This window comes from Salmo trutta, chromosome 22 (genome assembly GCF_901001165.1).
Source record: "Salmo trutta chromosome 22, fSalTru1.1, whole genome shotgun sequence".
NCBI lineage: Eukaryota > Metazoa > Chordata > Actinopteri > Salmoniformes > Salmonidae > Salmo > Salmo trutta.
In genome coordinates, this window is record NC_042978.1 from 33327185 (window position 1) to 33347454 (window position 20270).

At 44.3% G+C, this 20270-nt stretch overlaps 1 protein-coding gene across 2 annotated transcripts in view; it reads left to right on the forward strand.

Moving 5' to 3' along the window:
* Nucleotides 1-20270, forward strand: part of LOC115158607 (CMP-N-acetylneuraminate-beta-1,4-galactoside alpha-2,3-sialyltransferase) — a 77347-nt gene that overhangs the window by 42346 nt on the left and 14731 nt on the right. For both annotated transcript variants that reach the window (XM_029707770.1, XM_029707769.1), the window contains exons 7-8: nt 222-317; nt 574-760. In XM_029707770.1, coding sequence (XP_029563630.1) covers nt 222-317; nt 574-760 — 283 coding nt within the window. The remainder of the gene's footprint in view (nt 1-221; nt 318-573; nt 761-20270) is intronic.

The window sequence follows — 20270 nt, forward strand, 5'->3', positions numbered from 1 at the left end:
TTCATCAACTAAGGATATTGAGAATGTGTTTATTTTTCCACATGGAATGTAGAACTCAGACTAAACATAGGACACATTCTCTAAAACGTAAGGCCCAATAGGGATAGCTCAACTACATATCATATCAGAATCAAATGAATCACTGTGCAGTACTTGACATGTTCTCACTTCACAAACCTCATAGAACTTGTGTTTCTGCTGTTTTTTTCCTGCTCTTCTAGTCAGAGTTGTAAGAAGTGCATCATCATGGGAAATGGTGGTATTCTGGCCAACAAGTCTATGGGTGTGAAGATTGACGAGTACGATGTGATTGCAAGGTCAGTTAAGGGACATTAACACTAGGATTCTTAAATAATCTTTCCTAGATTCCTTCCATCCTCTCTCCTCACCTTCTCAAAAGCTCTAGAAGAGAACATCCAAAGTTCCTTCCCTCCGATATGTTTTGAGAAGGAGGCAAAGAGAGAGGATGCGAGGAATTGAGGAAAGACAAATTGAGAAAGAGCTCAGATTCTGTGATTGTGAGAACCCTGTGTTTATCGATTCCTAATCCCAGTCCACCTGTGTGTGTTGCAGGTTGAACGAGGCTCCAGTGTCTGGCTATGAAAAGGATGTGGGCTCCAAGACCACCATGCGTATCACCTACCCAGAGGGAGCCATCCAGAAGACTGAACGCTACGAACAGGACTCCCTCTTCGTCCTCTCTGCCTTCAAAGCTCTCGACTTCAAATGGCTGCGGTCCATAATCTTTAAGGAGAGACTGGTAAGGAAAATGAACCCTTTTTCACACTACTAAGTTGAGCCGAACCAAGCCAAGCCAGGCTTGTAAGTATTAACCCAGCAAACAGGCAACGTTCATATGATGTTAAATAACGTTCTAATTGAGTTCTAATGTATAGAGAAGACATTATAGCCACCGGATGGGAACATCCCTGGAGAACTCTGTCAATGTTTGGGAAACTTGCCATTTTAACCATCACAAAGCGCACCTACTAATGTTCTGGAAATGCAATGTTTGGTTAACCAGGCTAACCAGTAGAGGGCAGTGGGAAGTTACTGTAGACTTCAGAGAGAATCCCTGGGCTAACTTTACCAAGCCATATGCACCTGTTTATCCTGTGTAAACTATGGAGTCGCACTGTGCCCAGGAAATATCAGGGTTAAGAAATGGCAGAGAGAAAAACATGGCATCAGATCAGACCCTGTGTGACGATAAGTGGAAGACATTTACCCATCTTTACCCACACTGTTTAATTCAATTGGATAATACTAGATAATAATAGGCTTATATTCTCACTTTGGAACTCAGAACTCGTTGTGACTGGAGAATGAATGTGTCATTATACCACTTGTATCATTATACCATACTGAATTGTATGAGGAATATGTATGGTCTGTGGAGAAATGGACACATTAGAGGAAAAGTGCCAGCGTGCTGCGTGTTGTCAGCCTGTGAGACAATCACCAATTAGCCATAGTGTGAGCCAGTACTCTAGACTAACAGAGTGGATGTCTTTTTATTCTGGCTTAGCTTATAACTTAAGACCATTGAGGATTTCCTTCTAAACATGATTCTATGGACCACAGTAAGTACATTACTTTAGTTACACAGTCCTTTCTTTACTATAGTGGCCTCAACAAAAAGACATCTCTGTCTCCTCTTTCTCTATGATAGTGTAATTTGGGGTTAGAAGGGCAGTCCCTTTCTTTTGTGCTACAGGTAGTGTAGAGTTCCTCTCTCAGGTGAGGGACAGACATTTAATGATGTAGTTAATTGGCAAGTCTCTAAGAGTGAATGACTCCTTATCTCTTTAAGGAGAGTCTCTCTCTCTTTCTCTGTCTCTTATCTGACAATAGTAACGAAGGTGCTTTGTTGCATACATCTGGGCTCCATTTTTACAGCCCAGTATCTTATGGTGAATAGCAGAGGCCGCTGCCGTTACAGCAGTAAGTTTACTTCAAGGACACTGTATGCACTGTAACTCTACTCCCCCAGCTCTGCTAAAAGTGTGAAATTAGAAACATTATTATAGTTGTTTTGTTGTTGTATAATTATCTATCCTGATGCCTAGTCACTTTACCCTGCTTTCATGTACATACAGTATCTCCCTCAAATACCTCGTACTTCTGCACATTGATCTAGTACTCCCTATATATAGCACCATTCTTGTGTATTTTATTTCATTCCTTGTGTTACTTATTTTATTATTATTTCTAAACTCTGCATCGTTGGAAAGGGCTTGTAAGCAAGCATTTCACGGTAAAGTCTACACCAGTTGTATTTGATAAATGACAAATAAAAGTTGATTCGATTTTTGGGATTTTGTTGACATACGTGACCAGTTTAAATTTAGCTCTAGAGAATTGATTTTTGTTTTCACACACATAATTTAGTATTGGATAGGGCTGCTCAGTATACTCAGGTTATGACAGCTTTGAGCGGATGTTTATCAGGATTAGGAGAGGCTTTCTTAGGGAACATGGCCACTGAAAGAAGCTTAATCCCCTAGCTAGCTAATATACCTGAATACCCTTGAGCTGTGCTCGCTAAGAAAACAGAGCTTTTACCTCTGGTCTCCTCAAGTCTACATGCATTACGGTTCCCACTTGCTGTTAAGAGAGGGGGGGTAGAGAGAAGGAGAGAGAGGGAGAGAAAAAGAGAGAGATACTTGTGTGGGAAGTACAGTGCATTTGGAAAGTATTCCGACCCCTTGACTTTATCCCCATTTTGTTACATTACAGCCTTATTCTAAAATTGATTAAAAAAAATGTTTTCCTCATCAATCTACATACAATACCCCATAATGACAAAGTGAAAACAGGTTTTTCGAAATGATTGCAATTTTATTAAAAATAGAAAACAGAAATACCTTATTTATATAAGTATTCAGACCCTTTGCTATGAGACTCGAAATTGAGCTCAGGTGCATCCTGTTTCCATTGAAATGTTTCTACAACTTGATTGGTGCCAACCTGTGGTAAATTAAATTGATTGGACATGATTTGGAAAGGCACACACCAGTGTATATAAGGTCCCACAGTTGACAGTGCATGTCAGAGCAAAAACCAAGCCATGAGGTCGAAAGAATTGTCCATAGAGCTCCGAGACAGGACTGTGTTGAGGCACAGATCTGGGGGAAAGGTACCAAAACATTTCTGCAGCATTGAAGGTCCCCACGAACACAGTGGCCTCCATCATTCTTAAATGGAAGAAGTTTGGAACACCTAAGACTCTTCCTAGAGCTGGCTGCCGGGCCAAACTGAGCTATCAGGGGAGAAGGGCCTTGGTCAGGGAGGTGACCAAGAACCCAATGGTCCCTCTGACTGAACTCCAGAGTTCCTCTGTGGAGATGGGAGAATCTTCCAGAAGGACAACCATCTCTGCAGCACTCTACCAATCAGGCCATTATGGTAGAGTGGCCAGACAAAAGCCACTCCTCACTAAAAGGCACAACAGCTCGCTTGGAGTTTGCCAAAAGGCACCTAAAGGACTCTCAGACCATGAGAAACAAGATTATCTGGTCTAATGAAACCAAGATTGAACTCTTTGGCCAGAATGACAAGGCTCACATCTGGAGGAAACCTGGCACCATCCCTACGGTGAAGCATGGTGGTGGCAATATCATGTTGTGGGGATGTTTTTCAGCGGCAGGGACTGGGAGACTAGTCAGGATCGAGGGAAAGATGAAGGGAGCAAAGTACAGAGATCCTTGATGAAAACCTGCTCTAGAGTGCTCAGGACCTCAGACCGGGGTGAAGGTTGACCTTCCAACAAGACAACAACCCTAAGCACACAGCCAAGACAAAGCAGGAGTGGCTTCGGGACAAGTCTCAGAATGTCGTTGAGTAGCCCAGCCAGAAACCTCCCCAAATACAAGTGTGCCAGGTTTGTAGCGTCATACCCAAGAAAACTCTAGGCTGTAATCGCTGCCAAAGGTGCTTCAACAAAGCACTGAGTAAAGGGTCTGAATAATTATGTAAATGTGATATTTCCTTTTTTATATATACATTTGCAAACATTTCTAAAAACCTGTTTTTGCTTTGTCATTATGGGGTATTGTGTGAAGATTGATGAGGGGATAAAACAGTTTAATCCTTTTTAGAATAAGGCTGTAACGTATCAAAAGGTGGAAAAAGTCAAGGTGTCTGAATACTTTCAGAAATCTCCACAGGATAGTCTGCCCTACTGTCATTCATTCAAGTTTTTGCAAGCCTACCACACATGAGCAGCTTCATTAGACTGTTGGAGAAAGCTATGCTTTCAGAATGCCTGACGGGAGGACAGACTGATGGAAGAGTACAATGACTAGGAGGACAATGGGAGGACAGATGACCTATGAGTTGATATTGTTATTGTGGAATTTCTCTCTCTCTTTAAACCCTGCTTGTATATGAATATGAACGTGATAATAACCATACATTTTAATCCATAGGTTCCCTCTAATTTAGATCTTTACTAATAACCATACATTTTAATCCATAGGTTCCCTCTAATGTAGATCTTTACTACAGACCAGTGAAGGTCAGAGGAGCATTCTAAGGTTGGGCTCTGACATGGTTAGGTTACTTTGTAGAGGGCTGGGACTGATATGGTTTTGGTCTCTGAGAAGAAAAATGTCTAGCTCTGGTTACAGTCACTGTTCATTCCTTCATGGTTGAATGGGAATAGAGCACATAGAACATGTTGTTAAACTCAGCAAACCTGATTCTCCCTACCTTCCTCTCTTCATTCTCCATTCTTTAGAGAAGGAAGGGTCAGATTCAAATGGTATAGTATTGTATCTGAAAGTAGGCATAAATAAAATAAACATAAAGGGGAATGAAGTACGCTTTTACCCCATGTGTATAGGGTCTCCATAGACAGACTCCCTCATGTCCCTGCTTTGATCACTTTGAACAGGAGGGGGCTCCGAGAATATAGGGTTCAGAGGGCTGTGGGCTGGCAGACTATGGGATTCAGGGGTCTGATGCACATCAGAGAGCAACAGTAGCTCTGTGAGAGGAGACCTGGGCTCACCTGGCCTGCCCAGTGCCGACAGACAGACAGACAGACAGACAGACAGACAGACAGACAGACAGACAGACAGACAGACAGACAGACAGACAGACAGACAGACAGACAGACAGGCAGGCAGGCAGACAGGCAGACAGACAGACAGATGAATAAGACTATTACTGGGGTGGTCCTGTGCTCTGAGTCCATGTCTGGATCACTTTTCAGCAAGTGAAAGCCAGGTGGGTGGGTGGGAGGGAGGGGGCAGACAGACAGACGGACGGGCGGGCGGGTGGGTGGGTGGGAGGGGGCAGACAGACAGACGGGCGGGTGGGTGGGAGGGGGCAGACAGACGGGCGGGCGGGTGGGTGGGTGGGAGGGGGCAGACAGACAGACGGACGGACGGACGGGCGGGCGGTTGGGAGGGGACAGACAGACGGACGGACGGACGGGCGGGTGGGTGGGAGGGGGCAGACAGACAGACAGACAGACAGACAGACGGGCAGGCGGGCGGGTTGGTGGGTGGGTGGGGGCAGACAGACAGATGAATAAGACTATTACTGGGGTGGTCCTGTGCTCTGAGTCCATGTCTGGCTCACTTTTTAGCAAGTGACAGCCAGGTGGGTGGGTGGGAGGGAGGGGGCAGACAGACGGATGGGCGGGCGGGTGGGTGGGTGGGAGGGGACAGACGGACGGACGGGCGGGCGGGTGGGTGGGAGGGAGGGGGCAGACAGACGGACGGGCGGGCGGGTGGGTGGGTGGGTGGGAGGGAGGGGGCAGACAGACGGACGGGCGGGCGGGTGGGTGGGTGGGTGGGAGGGGGCAGACAGACGGACGGATGGACGGACGGACGGGCGGGCGGGCGGGTGGGAGGGGGCAGACAGACAGACGGACGGACGGACGGGCGGGTGGGTGGGAGGGGGCAGACAGACGGACGGACGGACGGGCGGGCGGGCGGGTGGGTGGGGGCAGACAGACAGACGGACGGACGGACGGGCGGGTGGGTGGGAGGGGGCAGACAGACAGACACTCTGGAGTCAGCTAGTCATGACAGTCATACTGCTATTCCTCTACTCTTTCTTTATTGACACTTTAAATGGCCTTCTGTCTCAAGAAAACACTTAACTTATGTATGCGCACATAAAGCCTTTCTTTTTTATGAATTTTGATTTCACCTTTATTTAACTAGATAAGTCACTTAAGAACAAATTCTTATTTACAATGACGTCCTTCCAAAAGGCAAAAGGCCTCCTGCTGTGACGGGGGCTGGGATTAAAAATGTAGGACAAAACACACATCACGACAAGAGAGACACCACAACACTTCATAAAGAGAGATCTAGGACAACAACACAGCATTGCAACAAAACATGACCACACAGTATGGTAGAACCCAACATAACAACAACCCAGTAGCGACACAACATGGCAGCAGCACAACATGGTAGTAGCACAAACATGGTACAGACATTGTTAGGCACAGACAAAACAAAGGGCAAAAAGGTAGAGACAACAATACATCACGTGAAGCAGCCACAACTGCCAGTAAGAGTGTCCAAGATTGAGTCTTTGTATGAAGAGATGGAGATAAAACTGCCCAGTTTGAGTGTTTTTTGCAGTTCGTTCCAGCCGCTAGCTGCAGCGAACTGAAAAGAGGAGCGACCCAGGGATGTGTGTGCTTTGGGGACCTTTAACAGAATGTGACTGTCAGAACGGGTATTGTATGTGGAGGATGAGGGCTGCAGTAGGTACCTCAGATAGGGGAGAGTGAGGCCTAAGAGGGTTTTATAAATAAGCATCAACCAGTCTGTCTTGTGTCAGGTATACAGAGATGGACAGTTTACAGAGGAGTATAGAGTGCAGTGATGTGTCCTATAAGGAGCATTGGTGGCAAATCTGTTGACCGAATGGTAAAGAACATCTAGCCACTCAAGAGCACCCTTGCCTGCCGATCTATAAATTACATCTCCGTAATCTAGCATGGGTAGGATGGTCATCTGAATCAGGGTTAGTATGGCAGCTGGGGTGAAAGAGGAGCGATTATAATAGAGGAAACCAAGTCTAGATTTAACCTTAGGCTGCAGCTTTGACATGTGCTGAGAGAAGGACAGTGCACCGTCTAGCCATACTCCCAAGTACTTGTATGAGGTAACATAATATAATAACAATAGATTTGCTTGTCATGTCTGGAGCTGTAGTAAAGTCTTTCAATTCATCTTATTAGGACAAAGTAACATAGCCCTGGATACTACTGTATACAATAGTTTAACACTGTATATCATGTACACAGTATAATCACAGAGTTTCTAAACCCTGAAGCGTGAGAAGCAGAGAAGCAGACCAGGCCGGGGTTTGGCGTTTGAGAAGTCATTGAGAGAAGTGAAAAATTCTTCTTTAGTTAGTTAATTTTCTCTAAATCTAAGTGCACAACCTACATTCAAGTCAATGTCTTAAGCAGTTGAACATGTTATTACTCCAACCTTGTGAAAGTGACAAACTGACACGTTTCATTTTCGTCAAAACAACTTTATATCGCAGGAGTGGCTTTGATTTGACGGCCTGCACGTGCAGTTTGGCGTGAGACGACCGTTAGACCCGATGATCTGGTTCTGCGCGTGAGCTTAGCTAGCCAACGTCACCATGACATCACCTACAAACATTATTGGGGATTTCTACAGTTTCATCCTATCTTCATGCTGTACTGTCTTTGGTATAATGTGTGATTTAGTAATCTGAGGATATGGAGTAAATGTGTAATGCTTGACGGTAGCGCTTCCACCACTACACAGTCAAAATAGACAAACAATGTTGTATTAAAGATTCAGTGAATCCTTAGAAATCCATTATGAGACCATCCTCATTCATAAGCTTTAAGGAGGGAGCTGAAGTTGCGACTCACACTACTGCTAGGCTGCAATTACCAGACTAGTAGACACACACACACACAATTGTCAGTGGTTCTGAATGAGGGAGAGTGTTGGCTGGCAGTAGCCTGATTGTACATAGATAACAGTAGTGTAGACAGAGGCAGGGACTGAGTGGTTGCATTGTACTATGAAGAGCACCAATTACTCTCATGGCCTACTCATAGAAGGGTACAACTCTAGCCTCAGTGTTCTCCAGGGTCAAAGGGCGCCTCATTTACTACAATGCGCGCATCCCACATGACACCCTATTTCCTTTATTGTGCACTACTTTTGACAAGAGCCCTATATAGGGAATAGGGTGTCATTTGGGACACAACCTGTGCTAATATGCAAAGTATTCTTTTGAACCAAGGGGGAATTTACCACAGCAGTGTGGTTGGTACAGTTTCACTGAATACTGCTGTGACTGTATGCATATGAGGTGTCTAGCTATTTGATCCACCCTCCCCTCCTCTGTACAGATGGGTTACAGACCTGGGTTCAAATAGTACTGGTTTTCTTTTATATACTTTGGAGTGTTTGATTTTGCCTGGCCTGGAGTGCCAGATGGTCAGGGAGGGTTTGCACTTTTGGGAGTATTCCATTGTTTCCATTTCAGCCAGAGCAAGCTCAATCAAGTGCATAGAAAGTATTTCAAAGAAAATGAACCCTGTTTGAACCCAGATAGGTCTGCTGGGTTTCCCATCCCACTGGCCGTGTCTCTCTGAGTGAGTACGGGTTGAGAGGAGAGGAGGTGTTGGGTTGCCTTCTCAGTTAGACAACAAAATGGTTCCATTACACAGGATTACCAGCTGGCCTTTCAGTTAGAAGCTTAGAGCTAGAGCTGGAGCAGAGTGATGATGCTACGCTAACATCTTACACCAGTGGCAGCTGGTGGAGGGAGGATGGGCTCTTTATAATGGCTGGAATGGAAAGGTACCAAACATGGATGTTGTGATTTAAAGTGACATACCGGCGCTGTGTTGTTTTTAACTGCAGCAAGACCAACATACCTGACTACTGTGTTGTGTGGTAGCACATCTCAGTCCCAGGCCAGGTATCCCAGTAACTGGTCCTACACAGACCATCAGGAATGCTCCTTGAGCCTTAGCTAATTACCCTAATGGACAGAGTTATATTGATACAGCAGGGTCTTTTTAATGCCCCTGACCTATCTCTCTCCTCTCGGTGCCTCTCGTCAGGGTAATGCTTTCTTCATTTTATTTTTATGAACAATTTATTAACAACAAAAAGGACATGACATGACAAATACAGAGTATTATAAACATAATATAAAACCAAATAATGATCAGAACACACCAAAAACAAGATCATTTTTTAAATAAAAATAAATAATAGCACCACTGCCTCACTACATTAACAACTGACTTCAGATACATTTCACTTTTATTTATTTATTTTTTACTTTATTTATAGATTTTCAAATATGATTACAAAAACAGTACAACCTCAACCCCTAAATCTAACATCCATCCCTCCCTCCCTCCCTCCCTCCCTCCCTCCCTCCCTCCCTCCCTCCCACCCACCCACCCCTCCCTCCCTCCCTCCAATCCAGCCTCCCTCCAATCCACCCACCCCTCCCTCCAATCCACCCTCCCTCCCTCCAATCCACCCTCCCTCCCTCCAATCCAGCCTCCCTCCAATCCACCCTCCCTCCCTCCCTCCAATCCAGCCTCGCTCCAATCCACCCTCCCTCCCTCCCTCCAATCCAGCCTCCCTCCAATCCACCCTCCCTCCCTCCAATCCACCCACCCCAGCCTCCAATCCACCCTCCCTCCAATCCACCCTCTAATCCACCCTCCCCCCCCAAATCACCCACCAATCCACCCACCCACCAACCAAGGCATCATACAAAGATATACTATTCAAGTAAATGAAATAGGACAGAAAAAACTGAAAAACAGTCAAATAAACAAAAACAATGGAAAAAGTTCAATAAAAACTATTATCAGCACAAATGGCCACTAAAACAGACATGACTGCTTACCAAAATATGCTAATTACACTAAGTAAAATACAGGCTCTCCACATATTGTATTAATGGGGACTAGGTTAAGTCTAACTTTTGTCGGGACCCAAGCACAGTGTACCTAACCTTCTCTAGTGGCAGAGATGACATGACTTCCTTAACCCACTGCATAAAGGAAGGCGGCTTTGCAGACTTCCAGTGAAAGAGGACTTAGCGGCGAGCTAGCAGCGAGGCAAATGCGATGCGTGGTAGCATTCTGGTCTAGGAAAAGTACCCCAAAAATGGCATTGAATGGGTTGGGGCTAACAGTTGTATTACACATATGTGAGAATGCATCAAAACTGGGGTCCCAGAAGCCACTCAAAGATTGGCATGATCAAATGTAATTTTATTTCACCTTTATTTAACCAGTTAGGCTAGTTGAGAATAAGTTCTCATTTACAACTGCGACCTGGCCAAGATAAAGCAAAGCAGTTCGACACATACAACAACACAGAGTTACACATGAAATAAACAAACATACAGTCAATAATACAGCAGAAATAAAGACAAGTCTATATACAGTGAGTGCAAATGAGGTAAGATAAGGGAGGTAAGGCAATAAATAGGCCATGGTGGCGAAGTAATTACAATATAGCAATTAAACACTGGAATGGTAGATGTGCAGAAGATGAATGTGCAAGTAGAGATACTGGAGTGCAAAGGAACAAGATTAAAAAAAAGAAAAACAGTATGGGGATGAGGTAGTTGGATGGGCTGTTTACAGATGGGCTATGTACAGGTGAAGTGATCTGTGAGCTGCTCTGACAGCTGGTGCTTAAAGCTAGTGAGGGAGGTAAGAGTCTCCAGCTTCAGTGATTTTTGCAGTTCGTTCCAGTCATTGGCAGCAGAGAACTGGAAGGAAAGGCGGCCAAAGGAGAAATTGGCTTTGGGGGTGACCAGTGAGATATACCTGCTGGAGCGCGTGCTACAGGTGGGTGCTGCTAGGGTGACCAGTGAGCTGAGATAAGGCGGGGCTTTACCTAGCAGAGACTTGTAGATGACCTGGAGCCAGTGGGTTTGGCGACGAGTATGAAGCGAAGGCCAGCCAACGAGAGTGTACAGGTCGCAGTGATGGGTAATATATGGGGCTTTGGTGACAAAACTGATGGCACTGTCATAGACTGCATCCAATTTGTTGAGTAGAGTGTTGGAGGGTATTTTATAAATGCAATTGCCGAAGTCGAGGATCGGTAGGATGGTCAGTTTTACGAGGGTATGTTAGGCAGCATGAGTGAAGGATGCTTTGTTGCGAAATAGGAAGCCGATTCTAGATTTAATTTTGGATTAGAGATGCTTAATGTGAGTCTGGAAGGAGAGTTTACAGTCTAACCAGACACCTAGGTATTTGTAGTTGTCCACATATTCTAAGTCAGAACCGTCCAGAGTAGTGATGCTGGATGGGCGGGCAGGTGCGGGCAGTGATCGGTTGAAGAGCATGCATTTAGTTTTACTTGCATTTAAGAGCAGTTGGAGGCCACGGAAGGAGAATTCTTTGGCATTGAAGCTCGTCTGGAGGTTAGTTAACACAGTGTCCAGAGAAGGGCCAGAAGTATACAGAATGGTGTCGTCTGCGTAGACGTGGATCAAAGAATCACCAGCAGCGAGAGCAATATGTAACTGGAAAGAGTTGATATGAGACCATTTGTTAAAATGCAGGCATAAGAAGTGTCATATAAAGTTTTTATCCAATTCACAAAGTTCTCTCCAAAGCCAAATCGTGTAAGAGATTCAAAAAGTTAGCCCCATTCCACACAATCAAAGGCCTTGGCAACGTCTAATGACAAAGCAATTGTGGGAGCGCTTGAGTCCTGGACAGCACACTGTATGTTGATCAGCCTTCTAAGGTTATCTGAGAAATAACGGTGGGGGATAAAGCCAGTCTGATCCAGGTTGATGATACTACCAATGAGCTTAGACAATCTGTTTGAAAGCACCTTTGCTAATATCTTTTCATCATTATTAATAAGAGAAATAGGCCAATATCCACTCGGATCAAGTGGATCTTTCCCTTTTTTGTGGGTAAGAGAGATAATTGCTGTATGCATGGAAGAGGGTAAAGATCCAGCTTTATATGCATCATTACATAACTCTATCAAAATTGTTGTAATAATTGTCTCAAACGTTTTATAAAAGTCAGAAGGGAGGCCATCTAACCCAGGAGACTGGTTAGAAGGCGTATTATTGATAACATGAGAGATCTCTTCAACCTAAATAATCTCTATCCTTATCTGAGAGTTGTGGTAAATTCAGGTCTGCAAAAAAGCTATCAAACTTGTGTTTGTCCAGTACGCTCTGTGATGTATAAAGGGTGTTGTAGAAGCCTCTGAACTCCTCATTTATCTGCTCTGAAGAGGTAGAAATTGCACAATTTTGCAACCGTATGCCAGCTACAGTGGGGGAAAAAAGTATTTGATCCCCTGCTGATTTTGTACGTTTGCCCACTTACAAAGAAATTATCAGTCTATAATTTTAATAGTAGGTTTATTTGAACAGTGAGAGATAGAATAACAACAAAAAAATCCAGAAAAACGCATGTCAAAAATGTTATAAAATGATTTGCATTTTAATGAGGGAAATAAGTATTTGACCCCTCTGCAAAACATGACTTAGTACTTGGTGGCAAAACTCTTGTTGGCAATCACAGAGGTCAGACGTTTCTTGTAGTTGGCCACCAGGGTTGCACACATCTCAGGAGGGATTATGTCCCACTCCTCTTTGCAGATCTTCTCTAAGTCATTAAGGTTTCGAGGCTGACGTTTGGCAACTCGAACCTTCAGCTCCCTCCACAGATTTTCTATGGGATTAAGGTCTGGAGACTGGCTTGGCCACTCCAGGACCTTAATGTGCTTCTTCTTGAGCCACTTCTTTGTTGCCTTGGCCGTGTGTTTTGGGTCATTGTCATGCTGGAATACCCATCCACGACCCATTTTCAATGCCCTGGCTGAGGGAAGGAGGTTCTCACCCAAGATTTGACGGTACATGGCCCCATCCATCATCCCTTTGATGCGGTGAAGTTGTCCTGTCCCCTTAGCAGAAAAACACCCCCAAAGCATAATGTTTCCACCTCCATGTTTGACGGTGGAGATGGTGTTCTTGGGGTCATAGGCAGCATTCCTCCTCCTCCAAACACGGCAAGTTGAGTTGATGTCAAAGAGCTCCATTTTGGTCTCATCTGACCACAACACTTTCACTAGTTGTCCTCTGAGTCATTCAGATGTTCATTGGCAAACTTCAGACGGGCATGTATATGTATTCTTGAGCAGGGGGACCTTGCGGGCGCTGCAGGATTTCAGTCCTTCACGGTGTAGTGTGTTACCAATTGTTTTCTTGGTGACTATGGTCCCAGCTGCCTTGAGATCATTGACAAGATCCTCCCGTGTAGTTCTGGGCTGATTCCTCACCGTTCTCATGATCATTGCAACTCCACGAGGTGAGATTTTGCATGGAGCCCCAGGCCGAGGGATATTGACAGTTCTTTTGTGTTTCTTCCATTTGCGAATAATCGTACCAAATGTTGTCACCTTCTCACCAAGCTGCTTGGCGATGGTCTTGTAGCCCATTCCAGCCTTGTGTAGGTCTACAATCTTGTCCCTGACATCCTTGGAGAGCTCTTTGGTCTTGGCCATGGTGGAGAGTTTGGAATCTGATTGATTGATTGCTTCTGTGGACAGGTGTCTTTTTTACAGGTAACAAGCTGCGGTTAGGAGCACTCCCTTTAAGAGTGTGCTCCTAATCTCAGCTCATTACCTGTATAAAAGACACCTGGGAGCCAGAAATCTTTCTGATTGAGAGGGGGTCAAATACTTATTTCCCTCATTAAAATGCAAATCAATTTATAACATTTTTGACAATCGTTTTTCTGGATATTTTTGTTGTTATTCTGTCTCTCACTGTTCAAATAAACCTACCATTAAAATTATAGACTGATCCTTTCTTTGTCAGTGGGCAAACGTACAAAATCAGCAGGGGATCAAATACTTATTTCCCCCACTGTATATGGTTCCTAATGTTTTGTTGCTTTAGTCTGTATGTCAGCAAGCGGCCAGGTTTTTCACCTATCTCCCAATAAGATTGATTAATGTGGAACAGTGAATTATCAAGCTTTTTTATGATATAATCTATTAAGTTTATATTTAGTAGCAATTATCTTGTTTAACATAGTTCTGTCTCTGTTTTGGGAGTATGAAGTGTCAAGAGGCTTAAGCTCACATTGTAGTTCGGTGAAGTGTAGATTGGCTGTCCTTTTCTTGAATGAAGCATAAGATATAATCCTCCCCCTCAAACCGAGAGTACTTTCCTAGCTCTTGTTAGTTTGCTCAAAAAGAGACATCTAATCACTAATCATTTTGATAAATATACTATATTTTAACAGAGACCTGTTCAAGCGCCATATGCAGCTCCTAGGAGTCTGCGAAAACTGGGAAAGGCATATGAACATGATGAAATGACTATATTACCTATAGTAGAACTGAGAGAGATATCCACTAGCAACTGTGAGATTAGGAAGTAATCAATCCTAGTGTATACATTGTGGGTGGGAGAAAGAAAGAATAGTCCCTCCCATCTGGGTGTATTAATCTCGAAATATCTTTTAAGCCTAAATCCCTAGCTGGTAGTCTTATTGCAGCTGCTGATTTACTCTCCAGACTATTTCTAGGCTGAGACCTGTCAAGATCCTTGTCTAGAATCTGGTTAAAATCACCCACCAATAATATTGGGATGTCACCCAGTTCTAAGAGAGTTTGAGAAACAAATTGGGCCTGTTTGCATTAGGTGCAAATATATTCCAGAGAACAACTGAACGACCATCTGAATCAGTTAGCTTTTAGTTTCAGTAAAGTTCATGGCCTTATGTATGAGAATAGATACTCCCCTGCTTTGGCCTGTACCCGGGCTAGAGAAACCTTTCCCACCGAAGAGCATTTTAGTTTTTCTGATTCCTTTTTATTCAGATGTGTCTCCTGGACAAAAGCTATATCCAACTTAGAAGACTTGAGATATGCTAACGTTTTTCTTTTTCTTGATTATATGGTTAAGCCTTTAAGGTTCCAGTTAGCTAATTTCAATTCAGCTATGTTGGTCATTGAGTTATAAAGAAGTCATAATAAGCGAATGTATAATAACCTATACAGTATAGAAGTATTACAGTGGTGTAGATCTCCATGGCAATAAAGAAAAACAAACCTAAGAAAAAACATAAAAACGTGCGTGTGTAGAACTAAGTAGACTCCCAGCCAAACCTAAGGCGCTGGGGAGAAACAACACAAACCAACACATAGATGGGATTGATGAACTTGACAGTCACCCAAACTGTAATACCCTTTTGGGACATAGTTAGCATTTTATTTACAAAAATTCAAGGCTCTGTCACACACAAGGCTATAGTGCTTTGTCGCCGCTTACTAAAAACCATAGTGATGTATTGAATAGACACTTCATGTTCAAATAGAGCCAATCAGAGGAAATGTGATTGGAAAAATCATTTTAATCTGAAGGCCCTTAAAAAATTAAAAACAAATTGCCTACGCAGAATGAACTCGATCCCCCTCGATTTTAGATCCGTTTTTACCTGTTTGAATGCCATCCTCCAGTCGTAAACTCGTGTAGAATAGTCTGGGAAGAACATAATTGTAGATCCCTGTCATGTCACCTGTCTCTTCTCTCTCGCTGCTCTGAGAATTTCATCCTTCAACTGATAACGTAGCAATGATGGGCGGTGAACGGCGTCCCTCTTTCAGCTCTCTTCTGGGCGGGCCTGTGGGGACTCTATGTGCCCTCTGAATCTCAAGTGGCCTCTCAAACTGGCATTCCAGCATATTCAGGATTTCCCTCCGTAGGAACTGTATCATGTCTTTGTTTTCTGCCATCTCTGTTTTCCAAATGATCAACCAGGTCGTGTAATTTTTGCAATTCCTTCTGGATTCTACCCAACCTTTCATTGTGACGGCGCCAAACTCCAATGTTGTGACACGGTCCTCTGCTTCGCTAACGCGGGTGGTCAGTGTATCGATTTTCCCTTCTATTTCCTTCATCGTGGTCTTGATTTCTGATGTATCTTGTTCAATATTTTGGGTAGACAAACTAATTTCTCTGATTTCGGAGGTAAGAAAGGTCAGGGTGGGCTCGCAAGTTGCAGTGTCTGGCGTAGCTGGCCTACCAAATTTCTATCAGCATGTTAAATGTGCAGCCAGAGGGAGACAAACTCTGGACCACCTTTACTCCACCACCTTTATTCCACACACTGGCCCGTAGGCAGCCTCCATTTTCTTGCATAGCTTGGACGGTTGTGTCTGCAGGGAATCCTTTGCGAGCTGTGATTTGCGGCTATCCCGGTTAGACATTTGTTATTTTTGGTTGTAACAAAATTTGCCTTTGACTTGTATGAGTATAACTATGCCCCAAAATGGGTAAATATCATTGCCAAAACCAATTTACTGTTGTGTTCGATGGAGCTCCTCAACTACACAGCCATCCTCGCCAAGAGCACACGTGACCTCCTCCAGAGTAATACTTTCACTGGGGCTGTTTGAACCTTGTTGGGCGGCAGGTGGCCTAGCGGTTAGAGCGTTGGGCCTGTAGAAAGATTGCCAGTTCAAAACCCTGAGCCGACGAGGTGAAAAATCTGTCGTTCCGGCCTTGAGCAAGGCAGTTAACCGCCTATTACAGCCCCTTGCACTTCTCTTATTCAGAGGGGTTGGGTTAAAAGAGGAAGTCAAGTTTCGGTTGGACTTTGTGTGCAATGATAAAAATACATTTATGTCTTCAGTTTTATCAGTTTAGTCATATTTTCCATTGTCTTATTTTGCATTCAAATCCCCCACTCCTAACTCATGTTTTTTTAATCTAATTTAAAGTACATGACCAAAAGTATATGGACACCTTCTCGTCAAACATCTCATTACAAAATCATATAGAGTTGGTCCCCCCTTTGCTGCTACAACAGCCTCCACTCTTCTGGGAAGGCTTTCCACTAGATGTTGCTTCCATTCAGCCACAAGAGCATTAGTGAGGTCGGGCACTGATGTTGGGTGATTAGGCCTGGCTCGCAGTCGGCGTTCCAATTCATCCCAAAGGTGTTTGATGGGGTTGAGGTCAGGGCTCTGTGCAGGCCAGTCAAGTTCTTCAACGCCGATCTTGACAAACCATTTCTGTATGGACCTCGCTTTGTGCACGGGGGCATTGTCATGCTGAAACAGGAAAGTGCCTTCCCCAAACTGTTGCCACAAAGTTGGAAGCACAGAATCATCTAGAATGTCATTGTAGGCTGTAGTGTTAAGATTTCCTTTCACTGGAACTAAGGGGCCTAGCCCAAACAATGAAAAACAGCCCCAGACCATTATTCCTCCTCCACCAAACTTTAGACTTGGCACCATGCATTGGGGCAGGTAGTGTTCTCCTGGCATCCGCCAAACCCAGATTGGTCCGTCAGACTGCCAGGTGGTGAAGCGTGATTCATAACTCCAGAGAACACGTTTCCACTGCTCCAGAGTCTAATGGCAGCGAGGTTTACCTCACTCCAGCTGACGCTTGGCATTGCGCATGGTGATCTTAGGTTTGTGTGCGGCTTCTCAGCCATGGAAACCCTTTTCATGAAGCTCCCTACGAACAGTTCTTGTGCTGATGTTGCTTCCAGAGGCAGTTTGGTAGTGAGTGTTGCAACTGAGGACAGACTATTTTTACGCGCTTCAGCACTCGGTAGTCCTGTTCTGTGAGCTTGTGTGGCCTACCACTTCACAGCTGAGTCGTTGTTGCTCCTACACGTTTCCACTTCACAATAACAGCACTTACAGTTGACCGGGTCAGCTCTAGCAAGGCAAAAATTTGACGAACTGACCTGTTGCAAAGGTTGCATCCTATGACGGTGCCATGTTAAAAGTCACTGAGCTCTTGAGTAAGACCATTCTACTGCCAATGTTTGTCTATGGAGATTGTATGGCTTTGTGGCTGATTTTATTTACCTGTCAGCAACGGGTGTGGCTGAAATAACCGAATCCACTAATTTGAAGGGGTGTCCAAATACTTTTGTATATATAGTGTATTTGAAATCTTATCTAAGAGTTGTTTGTGGTCATATCGTGACTCATCTGATCATGTTGTTGTTCTTATGTAGTCTTTTCGCCTAGAGTTGATGTCCATGCCCGTGCAGAAATCTTATTGGCATAATACAATAATCACCATCAAAATCCATCTGTTTCAGCTAGAGACTTCTGTTGTGCATGGACTGTGTCTCAATCTAACACATCCGCTGATGTCGGCCTTCTGCATCTGCGGTGGAAGGTGTCTGAGCTACAGCTGTGTTTGTCAGACCAGGAGACATCCCGAAAATCGGTCTTCTCATTTAAATTTTTTTATTTATTTCACCTTTATTTAACCAGGTAGTCTAGTTGAGAACAAGTTCTCATTTGCAATTGCGAACCTGGCCAAGATAAAGCGTAGCAATTCGACACATACAACAACACAGAGTTACACATGGAATAAACAAAACATACAGTCAATAATACAGTAGAACAAAAGAAAACAAAAAGTCTATATACAGTGAGTGCAAATGAGGTAAGTTAAGGCAATAAATAGGCCATGGTGGCGAAGTAATTACAATATAGCAATTAAACACTGGAATGGTAGATGTGCAGAAGATAAATGTGCAAGTAGAGATACTGGGGTGCAAAGGAGCAAGATAAATAAATAAATACAGTATGGGGAGTAGGTAGATAGATGGGCTGTTTACAGATGGGATATGTACAGGTGCAGTGATCTGTGAGCTGCACTGACAGCTGGTGCTTAAAGTTAGAGAGGGAGATATGAGTCTCCAGCTTCAGAGATTTTTGCAGTTCGTTCCATTCATTGGCAGCAGAGAACTGGAAGGAAAGGCGGCCAAAGGAGGAATTGGCTTTGGGGGTGACCCGTGAGATATACCTGCTGGAGCACATGAAAATGTTTGTAGGGTACAAACGATTTGGGCTAGGAACTATGACCCCACCCCGAGACTCTCACAAACACAAACGTGTTCTCCGTTTTGCTCATGAGACTGGTCTGAAGGTAACCCAGTACAGACCGGTAAAAAATGAATGAAAAAATGAATAGGATTTTTTGGACCCCCCCCCCCCCAAAGGCTTAGACTCTTAGGGGTAGGGGAATTACTAGCCACATGTCAGAGAGTGAGATGGTCGTTTTGTGCTTCGTTTGGTTTCCATCTGGTTCTGATATCGGTAATTTCCTCACACTTTATCACTTCTTTATTACCAGGGAAACCACAGACGGATGTTGCGTCCCAAATGGCACTGCATTCCCTATTTAGGGCACTACTTTTGACCAGGGCTCTCGTCAAAAGCATTGGCGTTCTGACACTTCTCTTCTTAATTCTAGAATCTCTACCACGGAAATGGGAAAAATAAAGTAAGGGTTAGGTTCGTGCCAGCGGAGGCCAATTAGCCATGGTATTTATTTGTGGTTGGAGGCTTGACATGACTCATGGAATGGGATGGGTTTTGTCAAAAGGAATCAAAGAAAATATTATTCCTATTGGATAAACAGACATTCAGCTGGCTTTTATCTACTCCAGAACATTCTCCCTTTGAAGGAAAAACCAAAACAATGCTTCTGTAGCTGTGGCTTCATGGAGATGACGTTACTTCTGTGTTGGGTTAGATTGCCAAGTTAGTTATCTTAGCGTGCGGCACCAAGGCCTACATGGAAGGGCAACAAATCTCTCTTTTGGACAAAATAAAAAACAGATGATAAACGGCCTGTGCTGTGAGGTGTTCTTTACTTGTCTTTTATAAACCCCTAGCCCGTAAAAGGAACCCCACGTGGCCCGTAAAAGTCACAGGGCTCCCTGAACTGGTCTGGGGTTCTCTGCAAATCCTCTATGAATTATACCGTATCTGCTTGGTGCAGGGGAGTGACCTCACAGAAAAAAAGTCCTGATTTCCTGTACGTCCTCCCACCCCAGTAGGCTAGGCTAGGAGCTGGAACTAGGTGGCCTCACACAATTCCAACTCCATCATCAAGTTTGCTGACGACTCGACAGTAGTAGGCCTGAGTTACAACCATGACGAGACAGTCTACAGGGAGAAGGTAGGCACTCTGATGGTGTCGTGCCAGGTAAACAACCTCTCCCTAAACATTAGCAAAGCAAAGGAGCTGATTGTGAACTTCAGGAGGAACCAGGCTGGACAAGCACCCATCATCATCAACAGGGACGGTCAATAACTTCAAATTCCTCGGCTTACACATCTCAGAGTAGCTGAAATGGTCTAACCACACAGACACCGTAGTGAAGAAGGCACGACAGCTACTCTTCAATCTCAGGATGCTGAAGAAATGTGTCCTGTCCACGAGGGCCC